Raw genomic sequence first — 20,768 nt, 5'->3', positions numbered from 1 at the left:
GGAATATTTTTATTAATTAAAAAAAAAACGGTAAATATGGTTATTAGTATAGGGCTAAAAAAAAAAAAAAAAAAAAGAAGTCGATTTTCGCAGAACGCACTGCTTCGTCTTGCAAAAAATCAGCCCGCCTCGCGCTGTTTAGCGCTCGAAGGAAGCCGCCTATGAACAAACTCGAAGGATATTTGTGGCGCCTGTAGATACTCTCATTTTGATTGCTCTCGGACCATCATCCATGTTGATAAAGAATTGAATATCGATCTTGACCCAATCAGCTGGTTCCATGGATTTGTTCATCAACCTTGATTGCCGCTTCACTCTTGCTCGACTCTCACTCAAGCTCTTTTCCCAGGTATAAGCTTGCAAGTTAATGGTTAATCGTATGTATGTTTATGTTGTTTTTTAGCTTTGGAATCTTGTTGCACTGCTCTCTGTTGAAAATTTGTTAACTCGAGGGTTACGAAGTGAAGGGGTTGGATAGCGCGGGCAGTCGAAGGGCTAGGGGGTTGTCGAGGCTGCGTGGAGGTCGTGGGTTTTGCAATGGTTGCGTGAGGTTAATGGCCGAGGGTTTATGATTCGAATTACAATAATTTCTAATTTAGTTGTGCTACTCCCCTTCCCCTTGTGCAATGCTGGAGGAGCAAAGCATCCATCCTTATCCCCATGGACTATCCTTTATGAACTGTGACAGTTCTGAATCTTTTGGCACTTCTGCTCCCCCTTCGATTTTGAATCGAGTGCATTGGTTTTTGTTCAAAGCTTGGTGGATTCATTAGCGTAGAACGGATTAAGTGCCCTAAAATTCACAATTTGAATCAATTGTCCCACAAGTTGATCTAACTCGTTGGATAATATCCAAAGTATCCATTTTGAACACATAAAAAATGATGTTTGTTTAAAAAATTTATTTGCCTTAAATTTTTGAAGAAGACAGGATATTTTACAGAAACTGAAATTCTGTCTTCTCGTCTCTCTTTTCACTTTCACGAATTAACTTATTTCCTTCCTCAATTTCTCCCTGTCTTACTCACAAAGTGGCCTCATTCCTCTCTCGCGCATGTTTGCTAGCACATTCCTTCACGTTTTAAAAAGTTGCAACTAGCAGAGGAATTCAACCAGCAGATTTCGTCCTAGATTGGTTTAGATACTTTTTTTCTTCCTCACTTTCAGATTCAGCTTAAATGACTGGTTTTGATCTGTGTGTTTTGCTGTTTCCTATCATGTAAGCTCTCTTCTTCTGGTTTTTTTTTTTCTTTTTTTTTTTTGTAACAGTCAAGTCCACGGCTAGCAGATATTGTCTTCTTTAGGCTTCCGTTAAAAGTTTTTAAAACGTGCCTGCTAGGGAGAGGTTTCCACACCCTTATAAAGAATACTTCGTTTCCCTCCCCAACTGATGTGAGATCTCACAACCTACTCCCCTTGGGGGCCAGTGTCCTTGCTGGCACTCGTTCCCTTCTCCAATCGATGTGGAACACCCCAATCCACTCCGACCTAGCGTCCTTGCTGGCACACCGCCTTGTGTCCACCCCCTTCGGGGCTCAGCCTCCTCACTGGCACATCCCCGATGTCTGGCTCCGATATCATCTGTAACAACCCAAGTCCACCGCTAGCAGATATTGTCCTCTTTGGGCTTCCCTCAAGGTTTTTAAAACACATCTGCTAGGGAGAGGTTTCCACACCCTTATAAAGAATGTTTCGTTCACCTCCCCAACTCCCCAACTGATGTGAGATCTTACTTTTCTTTTTTTTGGCATAGTTTTGGTGCGTGTTTCTTCTACTTGGGAGTATTGCTTAAAGTATGTCATCAATTTCCACGTATAAAAAACGGAAGTGGACATTTGGACAACTTTACAAGTCTATTAGACTATAAAGAAGCTACAGAGTAAACTTTCAATTATTTCAATCCACCTGTCTTATTTTCATTATAAATACTGCAATGGTTTTTTTTTTCTTTAAATAATAAGTTTCAGTAATTGTTTCTCGTAAAGAATATATCTATTTTAGGATTTTGTATTCCATGTGTATACAAGCTTGTTCATTTTTTTGTTGGGCTGGGGGATGGGGATATTTGTAGAAGGATTTATCACAAATCGTTGCCCTTTTAAATCTAACCCTGTCATGGTTTTGTCTCCACGCTTTTACGCAGATGGCCCATTTTAAAGCATAACAACCCGTTTTGAAGTGGTAATTAAAGTATCTAGAAGGAATGGATTCACCTGAATCCAACAGAAATTATGTAAAGAGAGATGTAGAAGATGGTTTGGGTGTGAAGAATGATAGGGTGGGAGATGATGAAGGATGGGATGGCGGTGATAGGAGAAAGCATAGGTCAAGTAGGTCGAGAAAGTCAAGCAATGGAGAAGATGTCGATGGATTAGACGGCAGTGGAAGAAAAAAAACATATGGGGATAGAAGTGACAGTCGAAAAAAGTCAGGAGGGTCTAGTAGAGGAGATAGCGAGGAAGATGAATATGATTCAAGGAAAGAATCGCGTTCAAAGCAGACAAAAAAGAAACAAGAGGAGAGCACCTTGGAAAAATTGAGTAGTTGGTACCAGGATGGAGAACTAGATAATAGGAAAGATGTTGGGGATAAGTTAGGAAGTCGAGGACTTGGTAAAGGAGATGAAAATGACAAAAGAAAAATGACTTCAAAGTTTTCTGAGCATGAAAGTTCTCAGAGTAAAAGCAAAAGCAAAGAAGAAAAATTTCATGATGGAGATTCTGAGAAGACACTGGATCGAGATTCCAAATATTCAGAAAAGAGACACAGTAGCCGAGAGAAAGGTCATGGATCGTCTGAGCAGGCAAGGAGATCTCGAAGAAGATGGGATGAACCAGATGCTGTCAAAAAAATTGAAGAAAGTTATTCTGAAAAGGTCGAGAGTAGAAGTGGTAAGACTTCTGATTTGAAGTATGAGAGTCCTAGAGAGAAAAGCATGCCGAAAACTGAAGCTAGTGAGGGTAAGGGTCAGGGATTAGATTCATTCAATGACAAGAGTACAAAGTCTAACTACAGGGAGGATAAAAAACTTGATGTGGAGAGAGGGAAGAGCAGAGGCAGGACTGAAGTGCAGGAAGAAGGTAGTAGGGCAAGTTCAGTTTCACGTGAAGATAAATCAAGCAGAGAAAAATCTGAAAAATATAGGCAACAAAAAATATCTACTAGTAGAGATGTTGCAAATGGTCGGGAGAAGGCTCTCAATGGTGATGCAGATGTACAGACGTGGACTAGAGATAAAGGTGCAAGAGAAGTTGGAAATGTCGACAAGTCCAAAAGTCCTGAGAAGACCGAGAGGAATCAAGAATCAGACTACATAGATGTGGATTATGAAAGAGGCTTGAACCACAAGCGGAAGGAACTAGAAAAAGATGGTTATAGGGATGACAGATCAAAAGGCAGAGATGATAGTTGGAGTGATCGGAACAGAGATCGGGAAGGTAATGTTGACAATTGGAAAAGACGTCAACATGGAAACCAAGACAATGATACAAAATCTGGGGATTATATGTATGATCATGGTAGGGAGTGGGAGTTGCCTAGACATGGCCGTGAGCGGATTGAGAGTGAAAGGCCTCATGGAAGGTCTAGTAATCGGAAAGATGGAAGTAGGGGTGAAGCGGTGAAGACATCATCAAACTTTGGCATTTTAAACGAGAATTATGATGTGATAGAGATCCAAACCAAACCTCTGGATTATGGAAGAGTAGAGTCTGGAAACTTTGCTAGGAGGACTGAAGCTGGCCAGCAATCTGAAGGTAAGTTTGCATCGAGTGATGGTGAGTGGATGCATCAGCAAGAAGGAAGGGCAAGGAGGACTGATAACTATGGTCATGGGCAGTCTGATGGAGATTTGAAGGAGAGATATGCAGATGAAGGTGGGACAACACAAGATCAGAATTCATGGAGGGACGACTTTGATTTTCATGGGGGGAAGGGAAGAGGCCAGAAAGGTGTAAATTCCGGTCGTGTTGGTGGTGGTCAAAGTTCTAGCAGTGGTTCACAGCAACTTTATGGCAACCAAGAGCCGGGATCCTTCAATCGAGTTACTCAGCAAGGAATGAAAGGGAATAGAGTAGGGAGAGGAGGCAGAGGAAGACCTGCTGGGAGAGAGAGTCAACAGGGTGGAATTCCATTGCCAATGATAGGATCTCCATTTGGACCTCTAGGAATTCCTCCGCCAGGACCGATGCAGCCACTTACTCCTGGCATGTCACCCGGTCCAGGTCCACCAGTTTCTCCAGGTGTCTTTATCCCACCATTCTCCCCTCCAGTTTGGCCTGGTGCTCGTGGTATTGATATGAGTATGTTAGCTGTTCCACCAGGACCATCAGGACCTAGATTTCCTCCAACCATAGGGACTCCACCAAATGCTGCCATGTATTTTAATCAATCAGGTTCTGGAAGAGGCATTTCTTCAGGTGTAGCTGGGCCGGGTTTCAATAACTCTGGACCAGTGGGGCGGGGTGCTCAGCCTGATAAAAATCCTAGTGGTTGGGCTGCCCAGAAAAGTATTGGTCCTCCTGGTAAGGCACCTTCAAGAGGAGAGCAGAACGATTATTCTCAAAATTTTGTTGACACGGGAATGCGACCACAGAATTTCATCCGGGAGCTTGAACTTACAAATGTAGTAGAGGACTATCCCAAGCTTAGAGAACTTATACAGAAAAAGGATGAAATTGTAGCTAATTCTGCATCTCCTCCTATGTACTACAAATGTGATCTGAGAGACTTTGAACTTTCACCAGAATTCTTTGGAACCAAGTTTGATGTCATTCTCATTGATCCCCCATGGGAAGAATATGTGCATCGCGCTCCTGGTGTTGCTGATCACATGGAATACTGGACTTTTGAAGAAATTATGAATCTTAAAATTGAGGTAATTTCTTTTGTTACATTTTACCATGACTTTTTCTTCAATTCCATCTTCATCTTTTTACCATTTCCATTCGGTTTCTTTCTTTCGATTATCAGATCTTTCCCCACAATTTATGCAGGCAATAGCTGATACACCTTCTTTCATATTCCTATGGGTTGGTGACGGTGTCGGCCTTGAGCAGGGCCGTCAATGTCTTAAGAAGGTAAAAACGATCATTCCTCCTCATTACAGAATATGAGTATGACTTCACCTATTGCTTAGCATGATGTAAAGACATCTACTAATTGTTTAGCCTATTTGAAAATTTACAACTGAATGTTCATTTTGGTGTGGGGTGCTTAGTGGGGGTTCCGACGCTGTGAGGATATCTGTTGGGTGAAGACAAACAAAAATAATGCAGCTCCAGGCTTACGGCATGACTCCCACACTCTTTTCCAGCACTCCAAGGTCAGTCTAATTTTTTCATAAAAAAAACCGAGCAGCATGATTTAGATTTCAAGCCTTTTGCTGCACGTTATGAGATCTATCCTTCTCACTTGCAAGTATTTTTCTGCTGTCTCAATGAAGGAGCATTGTCTCATGGGCATTAAAGGAACCGTACGTCGCAGTACCGATGGTCATATAATCCATGCAAACATTGATACTGATGTAATTATTGCTGAGGAACCTCCTTACGGTCAGTTATCTTCTTTAGCTTCCATGGTCTCTCGGCTCGTGTTTGTATATCTTTGGATTTTTTTAGTATAATTTTTTCTTGGTGTGGAAGCATTGAGGTGAATGTTGGTAACAACTAATAACTGACATAAGCTCCAAAAGGTCTTGTATAAACATAATCTTGCTTTTATTGGATGGATATGGTCAGTGACTGTAGTTTTATGCTTAAACTGTATCTCAGGTTCAACCCAGAAGCCCGAAGATATGTACAGGATAATCGAGCATTTTGCCCTTGGCCGCAGAAGGCTCGAGCTCTTTGGTGAGGACCATAATATTCGAGCCGGGTGGTTGACTGTCGGTAAAGAGCTGTCTTCGTCAAATTTTCTTTCCGAGGTAGCATTTTCTGCTCGCACACAATATCATGGCAACTTCTGTGCTTACTTGTTGACCTCTGAAAATTATATTACATTAGAAAATCTGACATTTGCATGGGAAAGTTGAATATGAACTACATGTCTACATAGAGTCTAAGCTACACATTTTTTGACTGGAATTGAACTAAATCACAAATAAAACGACTTATTTGCGTCGTATATTCTTCTTGATATTATTTTCTCGTTCTCTTGGCTGTTGTCGTCGGTTATTATTATTTATCTCTGAACTTGAATGGTGTCATGGTTCACATTCAGGTATATATCAAAAACTTTGCTGACAAAGATGGGAAAGTTTGGCAAGGTGGAGGAGGCCGGAATCCACCCCCAGAAGCATCTCATCTTGTTATGACAACGCCAGAAATAGAGTTGCTTAGGCCAAAATCGCCAATGAAAAACCAGCAACAAATGCAGCAGCAACAATCAGCATCGTTAACTACAGCCACCTCGATGAACCGGAGGCCAACGGGAAACTCGCCACAGAATCCAACCAGTTTAGATGTTTCAAATTCTAACCCTATGACACTACCTCCCCCTTGGGGTTCACAAATGGAGGGGGGTTTTAAAGGACGAGAAGCCAACAACATTCCTCTAGGCGATGAAGTTTACGATGCATATGGGTTCGGCGAGCAGCCAAGCGGAGAGTACGTTGATTTCGAATCTCATAGACAGATAAATATGTTGTAATATTTGTTATTGGCACGCGAATGTGCTTCGGTTTCGGTGTAGCTTCGTAATCTTTCCAAGGGTAGAAACATTTTTGGGGCGTTGCCATTTCCATCTCTTGAATTTTTAGTTGCATATTGTTGTAATGTTTCCCAAATTGGGGATTCCAGAACTATGGGCTTCCTGCAATTCAGAGGAAAATCTGTAACTTATGTAGCCCCCGCAAATTTTGTTATTGGTAGTGCAAAATTCCCTGCTTGTGACAAAATTTTATGTGCTACTATAACTTAGAATCACTTTCTCTGAATTTCTCTAGTTCGGATAAGGGTAAGTTTTGACTCCTCGCAACAACCGTCCTGTGAATGGATAAATATTTTTATCTCTAATATTTTAGTCGATGATATAATGTAAGAAATTATAAAAAAAAAAAAAATAAAGTTAATTCGATTAGATTTTTAATAATTTCATTTTATGTTTATATAGTAAAACTAATATATATATATATATTTGGAATAGACACAATTATGGTTTTTATAGTATTTAGTCGTAATTTGATAGTTTACGTTTACGATTTAATTCATTAAATTTGAAAATATTTTTTAAAAACGTAATTTAATGAATATGAAAACATAAAATATAATTATATTTTAGAAACATTCCCTTAAGATCTGTGTTTTGATTAAAGTTTTAATTATTTCTTTAATTTGTTTAGCAAATCATCATTAATAATAGCATCTAAGCTTGCAATTGAAGGCAAAGATTGATAATTACATTTGGTAATATAAATCCAAGAAATAATGAGGAACATATTTTGACTACACATACATATCCAAGTAATTTGATTTTTTTATAATTAAAATAAGAATTTAAAAATTTATACAATAATTTTACTTTTTAGCGTTTTGAAAAATTAAATTTATTCAAACAACTCACTTTCTTTTATTGATATATATTTTTTTTAATTCAAACAAAAAAAGTAAAATAAAATAATTTTTAATGGGTAATTATTGTTTCGTAAGGAAATGAAAGTATGTGGTTTGTTGGATGGTGACCAATGAAAATGTCCTTTGTTTGTTGTTAGTGTGATTATGTGTTGACAAAGTTGTTTTTGTGGGTCACTAACCAACTTAAAAAACACTCGAGAACCTTCTAATAATATTTCCATTTTTAAATTTATTTATTTTTCAACCCCTTCGAACAAATAAGAAATATATAAAAAAATTCATTTATATGAGACTGATTATACGATAGTTCAAAAATAGTTTTTAAAAAATTTGATAGGTACTTATATATGACCTCTACCAACAGTGCACACCTCTTTTATAATGGTGTGAAAACCTCTTTAATAGACACGTTAGGAAAAAAAAAGTTTAAAGAGAGCAATATCTACTAGAAGTGAGTTTAGATTGTTACGGGTGGTCTCTAACGAATTTTCTTAAATAATGTGACCATGTCGTAGTAGATATAGAAGAATGTCGAGTCTGTAAGTGTCGAATCTAAATTAAAATTCTAGTACAAATTTTAAGAAGAAATGAACTTTTTAATTTAAAAAAAAAAAAAAAAAATTCTTAATAGTAGGAGAAGAAAATGTATTTTTCATAATTTTCTTTCTTATTTTAATTAATTAATTAATATTAATAATAATAAAAGAAAAAAAGAAAAAAGAAAAAAAGGGAGTAGATCCATGTGTGTGAGAGAGAGATCACATGATAAATAATTTAATAATATTCATAAACATTTATTTATTCGAAACATTATTTCATGTTTTTTCTTGGATAGATCACCAAGGGAATCTTTACACTATTAAATTATATATTCTCTCACCATTTGTGAGAAATTATAAAAAAATAAAATTATACATTTAATTTAACAAAATTCTATATTTGACTGTTGTAATTTGTTAAAGAATGAAAAATAGAATTGAGATCTATAAAATTTTAATTATATCTATAAAAAAAAAAAGGAAAATTTGCTCTAGCTTTTTAGCTGTTATTGAAAAGTAGTGGCAAAAAAATTTCATATTCTTTCGAAAACGAACAATAATAAATCAAAAATCTCGGGTTAGAGTTAAACAAAAGTCAAAATGTTGCTAAACATTCGTATGTGTCTAATAGGCTCTTGAAATTAAAATATCGTCTCTAAATTTATAATTTATATAAATTTTTTAATATGTTAAAAACGTACTGGACACAGTAAAAGTTTAAGTACCAAATAGACATGAGGGATGAAGGAGAAGAGGACATTATTGAAGAAGGCTCATGATTGTCCTTTGACATAATTGAGCAAAGAGACATTCTCGCTTGTTGAAATGGAATTACGAAGTCTGTGCACAAACATAGCCGTCAATCACACACAGCCATCACATGGCTCACATCTGTCTTTTCTGCAATTTTCTCTGCCAACTGAAAAGCCCCATAATGCAATCATAATAATAATATTAACATTATTCTTCTCTTGATCCAATGCTCTTCTCTTTGCCAAAGCCATGAAACTCTTCCCTTTTGGTTTCTAAGCTTCCAAGAACCACACTTTTCCATCCAAACAAGATGACCCAGTTCTTGAATCTTGCTCTTGGAGTGTTTTTTGTTCTGGGTTTGGCTGTTGTTCTTCTCATCTTCTTGAACAGAAGGGGAAAGGGGAAGAATGGCGATGGATTCAATGACTTGGAGAGGAACCAGCAGAGTGTGAAAGGGGCGGAGGAGCGTGAAGACTTGCTGACATTTCAAGGTGGGCAGGAGCTTACCATTTTGGATATCTTGGAAGCTCCTGGGGAAGTCATTGGCAAAGCCAACCATGGAACTCTGTATAAGGCTTACTTGCAAGGTAGCAGCACGGTGCGGCTGCTTAGGTTTCTGAGGCCTGTTTGCACTGCTGGGCATGATGATTTTGTCAGTGAAATTGAGTTTTTGGGTTCCATAAGACACCCAAATTTGGTGCCTCTTTTGGGATTCTATTCAGGTCCAAGAACAGAGAAGCTTCTCATTCATCCATTCTACAGGCGAGGAAATCTAGCTCAGTTCATCAGAGGTATGCAAGCTAATATGTTTCTCTTCATCCAATCAATAAGGATAGAATCTTGTTAAACTAACACATGAAGCTGAAACAAAGTGTGCTAATTTGGCAGATGGGAATGGTGACTCGCACCGATGGGGAGTAATAAACAAGATCTCGGTCGGTATAGCGAAAGGGTTGGATCATCTCCACACTGGCTTGCAAAAGCCAACAATCCATGGGAATCTACAGTCGAAAAATGTTCTTTTGGATCGGAACTATGAACCGTATGTCTCGGATTTCGGTTTACATCTACTGTTGAATTCCTCTTCTGCTCAAGAGGTACTTGAAGGTTTAGCAGCTAATGGCTACAAAGCTCCTGAAGTGATCAAGATGAAGGATGCAACAGAGGAGACTGATGTTTATAGTTATGGGGTGATCTTACTCGAGCTACTTTCGGGGAAGGAACCGGTTAACGAAAAGCCAGCTTTCGATGAGGATTTTTACTTGCCTAACTTTATGAGAAATGCAGTTCTTGGACATAGAATTGCAGATCTGTTCCATCCAGAAATACTTCTATATAGCAGCATTGATGGAAACAATGTTACTGAAGAAAAGATTCTCAAATTCTTTCAGCTTGCAATGGCGTGTTGTTCGCCGTCTCCTGCTCTTAGGCCTAGTATGAAGCAAGTGCTTCGAAAGCTCAATGAAATCGGAACGTAATCGGGATTGTGGAGTACGTTTAACCATGGAAGGCGGTCGTAGGGGGGAGTTTTAGAACACATTGGTATCAGTATAAGTCTTGAGAGGGTATTGATTCTGCTGTACATATGTGGAATACTATTGGAGCTAAGGGGCAAAGTTTTGGCATCTAAGGGCTAAAGAAGGTGTAACATTTTGGGATTTTTGAAGAAAACTTTGTTATAAGATCCATGAATGAAGCTAAGTAGTTCTTTACTGAGTGTTTTACATGAATAGCTTTCTGGTTTTTAGAACAAAGATTCAATAAAACATAGCTTTCTGACATGTTTTTGACATTAGTTTAAGCTGTTCTTCCCAAGATCTTGGATTTATGAACAGTTTCTCTAAAACCTATCCTTAAAAGCAATTTTTTAAAACAAAAGCAAAAGGCTGTTTTTCAGAACAACTCATAAACAAGTTCTAAATTTGAGATTCTACCTTCTGTCAGATATTCTTTAACAGCAATTCTATTGTAAGAGCTCAAGCTCACCGCTAGCAGATATTGTTCACTTTTGGGTTTCCCTTAAGTTTTTTAAAACGTGTATGCTAGAGAGAGGTTTTCATACCCTTATAAAAATGTTTCGTTCCCCTCTCCAATCGATGTGGGATCTCACTATCCACCCTCGAGGCCCAACATCCTCGCTGACACTCGTTTCTCTCTCCAATCAACGTGGGATCTCACAATCCACCTCCCTTCAAGACCCAACATTCTCATTAGCACTCAATCATCTCTCCAATTGATGTGGGATCTCACCATCCACCCTCCTTCGAGGCTCAACGTCTTTGCTAGCACACCGCGTTTTAAAAGAATGTTTCCACATAAGAAGTTACATCATGCATACAGTAGAGACTTTAGGTTAGTAGAAAACTAGAGTCGTTACAAAAAATGAATGATTGACGAACATATAGCCATTCTAAGTTTCAGTAGCTTCTGATAGTTAAGGGTAATATTCTGCAGACCTCCATAAGTGAGTTCATTTTAACTAGGTGTTCTAGACTGCTATACCAAAAAAGAACCGCTACAAATGGATAACAGATCTATCTTTTGTTCGTTCATGTTCTTCTTTCCCTATTTGCAACAGTAATATACTGAAATAATTTCACTTTTGGTTCAAATAAAAGATGGGAAATCAGATACCCACAAAAGAGTATTCCCCTCCCTACTTTTTTCTATACTCATCTGATTCTTTCCCTACAAAAATGGCTATTAAATTTGCCACTTTGGTCAGACAGCCATGTGATTTCTTCATCTTTCTACAACTAAGGGCCCTCAAGCTAACAATAGCAGAGGAATGTGGCACATGCTTCTTCCACAGCTCTTATCCATCCAACATTGATATTTTAGATCCATTAGATACTCATCTTGACTTTTGTCCTTCAGTTTTTGGTTCAGATTTCAATAGTGATCGTAAAGAGTAAATGTATAATATTCACTCATATATCCTTGTGTGATATCCCACATTGGTTGGGGAGGAGAACGAAACACTCTCTATAAGGGTGTAGATATCTTTCCCTAGTATACGCGTTTTAAAGTTTTGAGGGAAAGCTCGAAAGGGAAAGCCCAAAGAAGACAATATCTGCTAACAGTGGACTTTGCCCGTTACAATGGTATCAGAGCCAGAAACTAGGTGATGTGCCAGCGAGGAGGTTGTTTCCTGAAGGGGGGTAGAGACGAGACGGTGTGCCAGTAAGGACATTAGGCCCTGAAGGGAGGTGGATTTGATGGGGGGTCCCACATCGACTGAAGAAAGGAACGAGTGCCAGCGAGGATGCTAGGCCTGGAAGGGAGGTAGATTGTGATATCCCACATTGGTTGGGGAGGAGAACGAAACACCATTTATAAGGGTGTGGATATTTTTCCCTAGCATACGTGTTTTAAAGTCTTGAGGGGAAGCTTGAAAGGGAAAGCCCAAAGAGGACAATATCTGCTGAACGGTGGGCTTGGATCATTACAATGGTATCAGAGACAGACACCGGGCGATGTACCAGCGAGGAGGTTGTTCCCCAAAGGGGGGTAGAGACGAGACGGTGTGCCAGTAAGGACATTAGGCCCTGAAGGGAGGTGAATTTGATGGGGATCCCACATCGATTGGAGAAAGGAACGAGTGCCAGCGAGGACGCTGGACCCTGAAGAGGGGTGGATTGTGATATCCCACATTGGTTAGGGAGGAAAACGAAACACCCTTTATAAGGGTGTGGATACCTTTCCCTAACAGACGCGTTTTGAAGCCTTAAGAGGAAGGCTAAAAGGGAAAGTCCAAAGAGGACAACATCAGCTAACGGTGGGCTTGGACCGTTACACCTTGTCTATAAGAAGCTAGAAGTAGATAAAAGTTTTGAACTCTTCTCATTATGCATATCAGATAAACATATTTCATTACAAACCATGGATTCTAAACTTCTCCATGTTCTTAAAGATGTTTCATAAAACCATGTTACGGTTTACTTGACAATTAGCTTTGGAAAGCTAGAAGATAATAATATCATATATAATGTGGTTCGAGAAAGACTTAGCTACCAAGACGATAACTTCTGCCACTGAAAGAAGGCTGATTAGAACCTTGCTGTGGTGGTGGTGGTGGTGGTGGAGAGGGAGAAGAGCGTCTTCGTGTTTGTGTTCGCTCCCGGGTGTTCGTTTGAGAAGAATTAAGATGGTAACTTCTTCCTCGAAAAGCAGTGCCAGCAGAAGGGTCACGTTGTACTGGAGAGTTGAATTGTGTCCCTTCACCCCAGTATGCTACTAGCTTGTGACTGGAAGGCCATTAAGGTTTCACAGAAGAATTAATGCAGCTCGCTGCTTCCCATTCCCATGCTTACAAATTTATTAGCTTCATTTCATTAAATTTCCTTATTTGCATATACTGTAATAAGAACACAAAAAACAAGGACATATGTAACAACCTAAGCTCACCGCTAGCAGATATTATCCGCTTTGGTCCGTTACGTATCGTCGTCAACCTCACAGTTTTAAAACGTGTTTGTTAGGGAGAGGTTTCCACACTCTTATAAGGAATGTTTTGTTCCCCCCTCCAACCAATGTGGGACCTCACAATTCACTTCCTTTGAGGCCCAACATCCTCCAGCCCAATCCCACCACTAGCAGATATTGTCCGCTTTGGCCCGTTACGTATCGCCGTTAGCCTCACAGTTTTAAAACGTGTTTGTTAGGGAGAGGTTTCCACACTCTTATAAGGAATGTTTTGTTCCCCCCTCCAACCAATGTGGGACCTCACAATTCACTTCCCTTGAGGCCCAACATCCTCCAGCCCAATCCCACCACTAGCAGATATTGTCCGCTTTGGCCCGTTACGTATCGCCGTCAGCCTCACTATTTTAAAACGCGTCTGTTAGGGAGAGACTTTCACACCCTTATAAGGAATGTTTCGTTCCATTCTCCAACAGATGTGGGATCTCATAATCCACCCCTTTGAGGCCTAGCGTCCTCGTTGACACACAAGCCCAAAAGGGAAAGCCCAAAGAGGACAATATCTGGTAGCGGTAGGCTTGGGCCGTTGCAATGGTATCAGAGGCGGACACCAAGCGATGTGCCAACGAGGAGGCTAAGCCCCGAAGGGGGGTGGACAAGAGGCGGTGTGCAAGCAAGGATGCTGAGCCCCGTAGGGGGGTGGATTGGGGTGTCTCACATCGATTGGAGAAGGGAACGAGTGTCAGTGAGGACGTTGAGCCCTAAAAGTGGGTGGATTGTGAGATCCCACGTTCGTCAAGGAGGAGAACAGAACATTCTTTATAAGAATGTGAAAATCTCTTCCTAGCAGACACGTTTTAAAAACATTGAGGGGAACCCCAAAAAGGACAACATCTGCTAGCGGTGGGGTTGGGCCGTTACAATATATATGTGTGTGTGTGTATATGCATGCATATGAATGTACATATTAATGTATGTAGGATACATCAAGAAAGGGGTTTTGAGGTTGAATTTCCCACCAGCAAGAGGATGTAGAACAGTCAAAAAATAATAAAGATGCCCTGCCACCATTCCCAAAATGTCTGGCATCAAGAGATCACCAAAGATTAGATTTAAAGCCAGCATTGCCCAAGGAAGATAGAATCCCTGTAGAATATCAATATTACCAATGAGAAAAAGAAAAAATCCCAGATTCGGAATCATCAATTAGCTGCATAAGTTGGCGAACTTAGAGCCTGATTGGAATGACTTTTCAAGTACTTCAAAACACGGAGAAACATTCTAATATAGGAAACGAGACAATCAAATCCCAATTAAAGAGATCTTCAGACGAACTTCATGCTTTCAAATGTGTTACTAACCTTCAACGAAACGACACCGTAGATGTTGATACGAGCATTTGGGAACTCACGACTCCAGATGTAGACAATCATGAAAACCAAAGAACTTCCCATGAATGGAGTCCAACAATATGGAATGGCTGCCATCACCTGAGGGTTAAAAAAATGCATAACCAATTAGTGATAGCAGATATCATCATTTGAAGGCTTATGGAAGTACCAAATATTAGGATTTTTGAGCTTAGTACTCAAAATGTTCAAGAACTGTCAAAATCATAGCTAATTTTCTCATTGTTCTTGTTAATGAAATTTAAGAACACCAATATTCTATGATGCGGACAACAATTTGCAAAAAATCCAAATCAAACTCACCAGAAGTGAAAGAGCTCCAAAAATCAACATCCACACATAGTCTGCAGTCCTTTTATCAAAGGGACCTCTCTCCAATGATACACCATATTTTGCTCTGTGAAGTTCAAATTGCATAGTTATTATACAAATATCATAAAAATTCTATTGTTTTTAGTTTTAGAACATGTTCGAGAGTGATTTTGAAAAGGTTAAAATCACAAAATCACTCTCAAACATGTTTTTAATCATTCAAAATCATTCCCAAACGTACTCTTAATCCTACTTCTAAGCTTCTAGCTCAAAAAATAAAGATGAACACTTGAAAGTGGTATGGTTTTTACATGATTATCAGACGAAAAGCAAACCGAAACGAAAACGGGCCGAGGAAGAAGAAGTTGGTAATGAGCCTCCAAATCTGTTCAAGAACGAAGCAGTTATAGCAAAAACATATTGAAGAAAACAAAATCTGGAAACTATGAATCCACAAAATTGTATTACCTGAAACTTTTTAATTACAAGACTGTAGATCAGAGCTATGTTCTTAGGGTCATAAAGCTGGAGATAGTAAGCAGCAGTGGTCATCAAACAGCTCACCCCATACACCTTGCTCACAGGTGGGAGTGAGTGATAATATCTAAAACAAGTTCAACAAGACAATAATGATACTCATTACACAACAGATTGATATACATCAAATTAACCAAGAACACAAAATGGGAGTTCATCAAATCCTCATAATTCTGGAAAAAAAAAATCAAAATTCAAGAAAAGATCAAGAGGGATTTGAGAGATTACTCTAAAGGGGTAGACATTCGCAAGAACTGTGGAACTTCGGAGCAGGACGGGAAGGTTGAAGCTACCGATGAACATGGATTTGTGCTTATAGAGCATTAAAGAAGTTGAAGGGAAGACTTCGGAAGTCGTCTCAGAGGGAACCGTGGGGCAAACCATGTGGACTATGAAAACTTCTGAATCATTACGCTTGGAAGTAAACCAACGCCTTTGAAGGATGAAGGGTTTGGAAAAATTCATCCATTATATGATGGGTCTGAATAATCAACGCAATGATATTGACTTACTCAGTTCCTTTTTCTTCCACTTCTATATATATAATTAATTTGTTCTTGACCGGATAATGGTCTATTCAATATCATTAATTGCTACAAGTGGGTCTTGGGGACATTGACTTGGATTAGATTAATTCATTTTAAATAGAAAATCCAACTGGAGAACATTAATTTATTTGTATGAAAAAACCCATATCACGGATTGACGGTACTTTTATTCGTATCATTGTCAGCCTCAAAGTTTTAAAAAGCGTCTACAAGAGAAGTTTCCAACTGTCATAAGAAATGTGTTCATTCCCCTTTTCAACTAAGGTGAGACCTCACAATCTACCCCCCTTGGAAGCATAGCGTTCTTGTTTGCACGCTACTCAGTGTCTAGCTATGATATCATTTGTAACAGCCCAAGTCCACCAGTAATAAATATTGTTTGCTTTAGCCTGTTACGTGTTAGTCTCACGGTTTTAGAACGTGTTTACTAGGGAGAGATTTCTACACTCGAATACATTTGTTTTCCTCTTCAATCGATGTGGGATCTCACAAAAGTTAACCTGTGAAGTTGAGCGGTAAAAATTGAAATAAATGCTTGAGTGCTCATCTTCCTATCAATTTTCCACATGAACGGTCAGCGATCGTTACATCAAAGTAATGTCTCAATATCAACTTCAACTCTATTGCTTATGACTTATGACCCAACACAGTACTTGCAGTGCTTATGTTTCATTCATAAGACTCATCATCATAGGCACCTCAATGTTGAAAGAAAAGAGAATTGCAGCATCAGGGAAGTACCGTGAAAACTTCGGCGTGATGCATTTCTGGGCTTCGGACCGAGTATTGGAATGTCCATCCATGGCATGCACCAGCATGAGTACCATTTTTGTTAACAGCAAAAATAGCTCCAATGAAGTCAGGGAACTTCCTTGCAATCCTTGATATTGCATCTTTCGCAGCGTCCTTCGGTTCCATCCCCAGTCGCATACTCTCGACGACTTGATAGCTGTAATCAAGCAGAAGTATTTTCGAGATTCAACCAAAATGGGACGATTCGACAGATAGAAAGTGAAGAATTATTGAACAAGCAAATAGACACGGATCAATCTGTTCGTTACATGGAACATATCAAAGCTTATGCGTTGAGTTTCAGAGAGTAGAGTTGCATAATAATGGCTAGAAATGGTTTGTTTACCACGGGAGGAAACGCATCATGATGTCGCCATCCCCGGTTGCTCCACATGCACCGATATCACTATCTGCATATGCTGAAGATCCTGCTATAGGTCCATCACCCACCCTGCATCAAAGAAAGTTGATTCAGAGAGGCGTGATCCAAAAAGCTTCAGCGACGTCTGGTTACTTATGCAATACCCAACCACCAAATGAAGGGAATAACAAAAGAAAATGACTGAGATTTGATCATCTCAGTAGATGTGAGATCTCATATCAGCTGGAGAGGAACGAAACACCTTTTGTAAGGACGTGGAAACCTTTCCCTAGCAGACGCGTTTTAAAAACTTTGAGGGGAAGCCCAAAGAGAACAATATCTGCTAGCTGTGCGCTTGGGCTGTTACAAATGGTATCAGAGCTAGACACCGGGCGATGTTCCAAAGCCCCGAAGGGGGTGAACACGAGGCGGTGTGCCAGCAAGGACGTTGAGCCCCGAAGGGGGTTGGGGGTCCCACATCGATTGAAGAAGGGAATAAGTGCCAGCGAGGACACTGGACCCCGAAGGAGGGGGGTGGATTGTGAGATCCCACATCGGTTGGGGAGGAGAACGAAACACCCTTTATAAGGGTGTGAAACCTCTCCCTAGACAACGCGTTTTAAAAACTTTGAAGAAAAGCCCAAAGAGGACAATATCTGCTAGCGGTAATAGAGCGGAATAAAGAGTTGGCATCTAACAGAACTTACCTGCCTGGGATCTTGAAGGTGGCTCCATTAGTGGATGTTCCAACAGCAATGTGCCCAAACTATTTCAAGAAACAAATCTTTAATATGAATACAATGACAAGAGAGAATTAACTTCACTTATCAACTTACCTTATCGATTACTGCCATCGATATGGTATCGTGACTGTGAAAACCAAAATGATTCGACCTTAATCCAACAGTTCTCATTGGATCATCTCCTGAACATGTTGTCTCAGCAACAAGCATAAGGTCATTAGAGTGGTAAGGGCCACAGCTATTGACAGGCACAACATTTTTCCAAAAATTAGGTTGGCAATTGTTCTCTTTCCATTTGTTCCACTTTTCAATCGACTCCGACGAGCTAAGATCTTCGGGTCCGGGAAGGCCCATTGAAATGGAGAAAGCAGAGGCCTTCTCTCCAACAAGTAAAGTGTGTTGGGTATGTCTCATCACTAATCTTGCAGCTTTTATACCATCTTTGATATACCTCATGGCGGCTACAGCTCCAACTTCCATAGTCACCTATGCATATCCTTAGTGAATATAAAGTAAATACAAAGATGAGCAACAGGAAGTGAATATCCAGAGAAGGCTTACCCCATCCATAACCATGGCATCAATGGTTGTTTCTCCATTTTCATCCGGACTTCCACCTGGTCCAACTATTCATAAAAAATTACATTAAACTAGGCACTTCATATGCACATACCTCTCCATTAAACTAGTATGATATTGTCCACTTTGAGTATTAGCTCTCGTGGCTTTGTTTTTTGTTTCCCCAAAAGGTCTCATACCGATGGAGATGTATTCCTTGTTTATAAACTCATGATCAACCCCTTAATTAGCCGATGTGGGACTTCTCTTCCAACAATTCTCAACAATCCTCCCCTTGAACAAAGTACACCATAGAGCCTCCCCGGAGCCCTATGGAGCCCTTGAATAGCCTCCCCTTAATCGAGGCTCGACTCTTTCTTTGGAGCACTCGAACAAAGTACATCCTTTGTTCGACACTTGAGTCACTTTTGACTACAGTTTCAAGGGTCCCAACTTTTTTGTTCGACATTTGAAGATTCTATTGACATGGCTAAGTTAGGCATGACTTTGATACCATGTTAGAAATCACGAACCTCCATAATGGTATGATATTATCCACTTTGAGTATTAGCTCTCATGGCATTACTTTTGGTTTCCCGAAAGGCCTCATACCAATAGAGATGTATTCCTTACTTATAAACTCATGAACAACCCGTTAATTAGCCGACATAAAACTCCTCTCCCAACAATCCTCAACAGGTGATGTTATCATCAACGTCAGAAAGCAACCTCAACTTCAAAAACCAGATAGCATCACTGTTCAGAATTTTTGGCAAATCCATATTGTTCATATAAAGAAAGCACCCAGTGAACTGCTCAACAATTTTTTTTTCACAGAAGATAGAACAAGACACAATATGATATGAACCAAGAGACATCAATCATACAATATACTTCAATGAAGATGTGAAGAAAAGGTTGTCAAAATTATCAAAAGATGTTTCAACTCATGCTACATTGAAGAAGAATGAAGTTTGATTGTTGTAAATTTTGGGTGGGTTACAATTTAGAGTAATTTAGAGTTATTGTATTTTAAGACTTGGAAAATATAGAAAGAAGCATTTGTGCTTTTCTTTAGCCAATGGCTAAGTTTCTTTGCAATTCTATGTAGTTTAGATTGCATGTAGAATCATTCAAGCTAGACATGATCAATCTTGCTTGTGGAGTGATTCGGATCTCAAACAAGTGTTCTTGCGTTGAGATATTTGATCAACAAGAATCATTGAAGCTAGACATGATCGATCTTGTTTCTGGAGTGATTCGAATCTCAATCAAGTGTTCTTGTATTGAGATATTCGATCAACAAGGTAATCCGAATCTTATTCCCCTTGTATTGATTCCTTATCTTATCACAATAGCTAAGCCATAGAAATGAATGAGCCAATAAACTACACATTGAGAACAAATATTTAGACCCACATCAAATTAAAGTGCCCACCTGTGCCATCACATCTCAGTTCTTCACAGGCAGAACATCCTTCTACAACAGCATCAACTGCTGAGGAGCCATTATTAACAGCACTCCACGCCCTTTCAACAGCCTCCAAAAAGGGCCATGTGCTTACAACCAAAGGGTACGAGCCTGACTCTCCAGCTACACGTCCAGTAACCTAACAACTCAAAAATCGATATAAACTTCACCAAGATAACGGAAATGTAACATTTCAGCGAAGAAAATAAGCAAGCGAAACCCTGTAACCAAGAATTTATAAAAGAGGGGAAGAACTTAAACGAACATCGGAGATGGGAAAACTCTCCGATCAATGGTATAGATAACTGATCTGCATTCAACCCAAAAACCCATAACAGCTAGAACGGGAAATTGAAGAATCGGGCTACAAAATTTCGTTAAGTGAAGAAATGGGTGCTTCTCAAATTCTCTTTCAGATTTTAAGCTGCTTCGAGCAATAAACTCAGAAAATTGAAAATGGCATTGAACAGAGAAAGACGGTGCTGGGTCGTGATATCAAGTACCTGGAAGAGCAAGACAAGAAGCAAGGCGGAAGCTCGAAACCGATTATTGGAGGCAAGGAGTTCCATGTAGAGAAGCCGCTCCGTAGTGGTGGGAATCTACTGGAGAATCAAAAATTACATAAATTGGCTCCAACATGATTAAGTTTTTGTTATCAGAGTGGTAAGCCCGTCAGCTTACAGGTTTCAAATCTCTAATTTGTATTGAATTCAAAAAAAAAAAAAAATATATATATATATATATATATTATT

General features: G+C 39.4%; 4 protein-coding genes across 5 annotated transcripts; 2 read left to right on the top strand and 2 right to left on the bottom strand.

Moving 5' to 3' along the window:
- Positions 1 to 67: 67 nt before the first annotated feature.
- On the top strand, positions 68 to 6,895 carry LOC111809959 (N6-adenosine-methyltransferase non-catalytic subunit MTB). Its single transcript, XM_023696454.2, has 7 exons — positions 68 to 349; positions 2,144 to 4,876; positions 4,995 to 5,078; positions 5,219 to 5,323; positions 5,444 to 5,552; positions 5,772 to 5,923; positions 6,220 to 6,895. The coding sequence occupies exons 2-7, from the start codon at positions 2,204 to 2,206 to the stop codon at positions 6,646 to 6,648; spliced, it is 3,552 nt and encodes a 1,183-aa protein (XP_023552222.2). The 5' UTR covers positions 68 to 349; positions 2,144 to 2,203; the 3' UTR covers positions 6,649 to 6,895.
- A 2,077-nt stretch (positions 6,896 to 8,972) lies between these two features.
- LOC111810875 (putative kinase-like protein TMKL1) lies at positions 8,973 to 10,644 on the top strand. Its single transcript, XM_087117471.1, has 2 exons — positions 8,973 to 9,654; positions 9,752 to 10,644. The coding sequence occupies exons 1-2, from the start codon at positions 9,174 to 9,176 to the stop codon at positions 10,339 to 10,341; spliced, it is 1,071 nt and encodes a 356-aa protein (XP_086973597.1). The 5' UTR covers positions 8,973 to 9,173; the 3' UTR covers positions 10,342 to 10,644.
- A 2,039-nt stretch (positions 10,645 to 12,683) lies between these two features.
- Positions 12,684 to 15,912, bottom strand: LOC111809906 (derlin-1.1). The gene is made up of 7 exons (XM_023696375.2): positions 15,772 to 15,912; positions 15,475 to 15,610; positions 15,318 to 15,391; positions 14,998 to 15,091; positions 14,647 to 14,775; positions 14,271 to 14,431; positions 12,684 to 13,110 (listed from the first exon to the last, which is right to left on the bottom strand). Exons 1-7 carry the CDS (start codon positions 15,786 to 15,788, stop codon positions 12,870 to 12,872), a joined length of 852 nt encoding a protein of 283 aa, XP_023552143.1. The 5' UTR covers positions 15,789 to 15,912; the 3' UTR covers positions 12,684 to 12,869.
- On the bottom strand, positions 15,885 to 20,685 carry LOC111809905 (N-terminal nucleophile aminohydrolases (Ntn hydrolases) superfamily protein). Of its 2 annotated transcripts, XM_087117470.1 has the most exons (8): positions 20,520 to 20,685; positions 19,984 to 20,155; positions 18,549 to 18,613; positions 18,081 to 18,473; positions 17,952 to 18,010; positions 17,230 to 17,334; positions 16,833 to 17,040; positions 15,885 to 16,024 (listed from the first exon to the last, which is right to left on the bottom strand). In XM_087117470.1, the coding sequence occupies exons 1-8, from the start codon at positions 20,583 to 20,585 to the stop codon at positions 15,953 to 15,955; spliced, it is 1,140 nt and encodes a 379-aa protein (XP_086973596.1). In that variant the 5' UTR covers positions 20,586 to 20,685; the 3' UTR covers positions 15,885 to 15,952. The 2 variants fall into 2 exon arrangements, with proteins under 2 accessions (XP_086973596.1, XP_023552142.1); XM_023696374.2 differs by lacking the exon at positions 15,885 to 16,024 and having other exon boundaries at positions 16,614 to 17,040; positions 20,520 to 20,683.
- Between the last annotated feature and the right edge of the window lie 83 nt (positions 20,686 to 20,768).

Source organism: Cucurbita pepo, chromosome 14 (genome assembly GCF_057944985.1).
Source record: "Cucurbita pepo subsp. pepo isolate OVF chromosome 14, ASM5794498v1, whole genome shotgun sequence".
Taxonomy (NCBI): domain Eukaryota; kingdom Viridiplantae; phylum Streptophyta; class Magnoliopsida; order Cucurbitales; family Cucurbitaceae; genus Cucurbita; species Cucurbita pepo.
The sequence above is the reverse complement of the archived record's forward strand: the minus strand, read 5'-3'. Positions and strand labels throughout refer to the sequence as shown.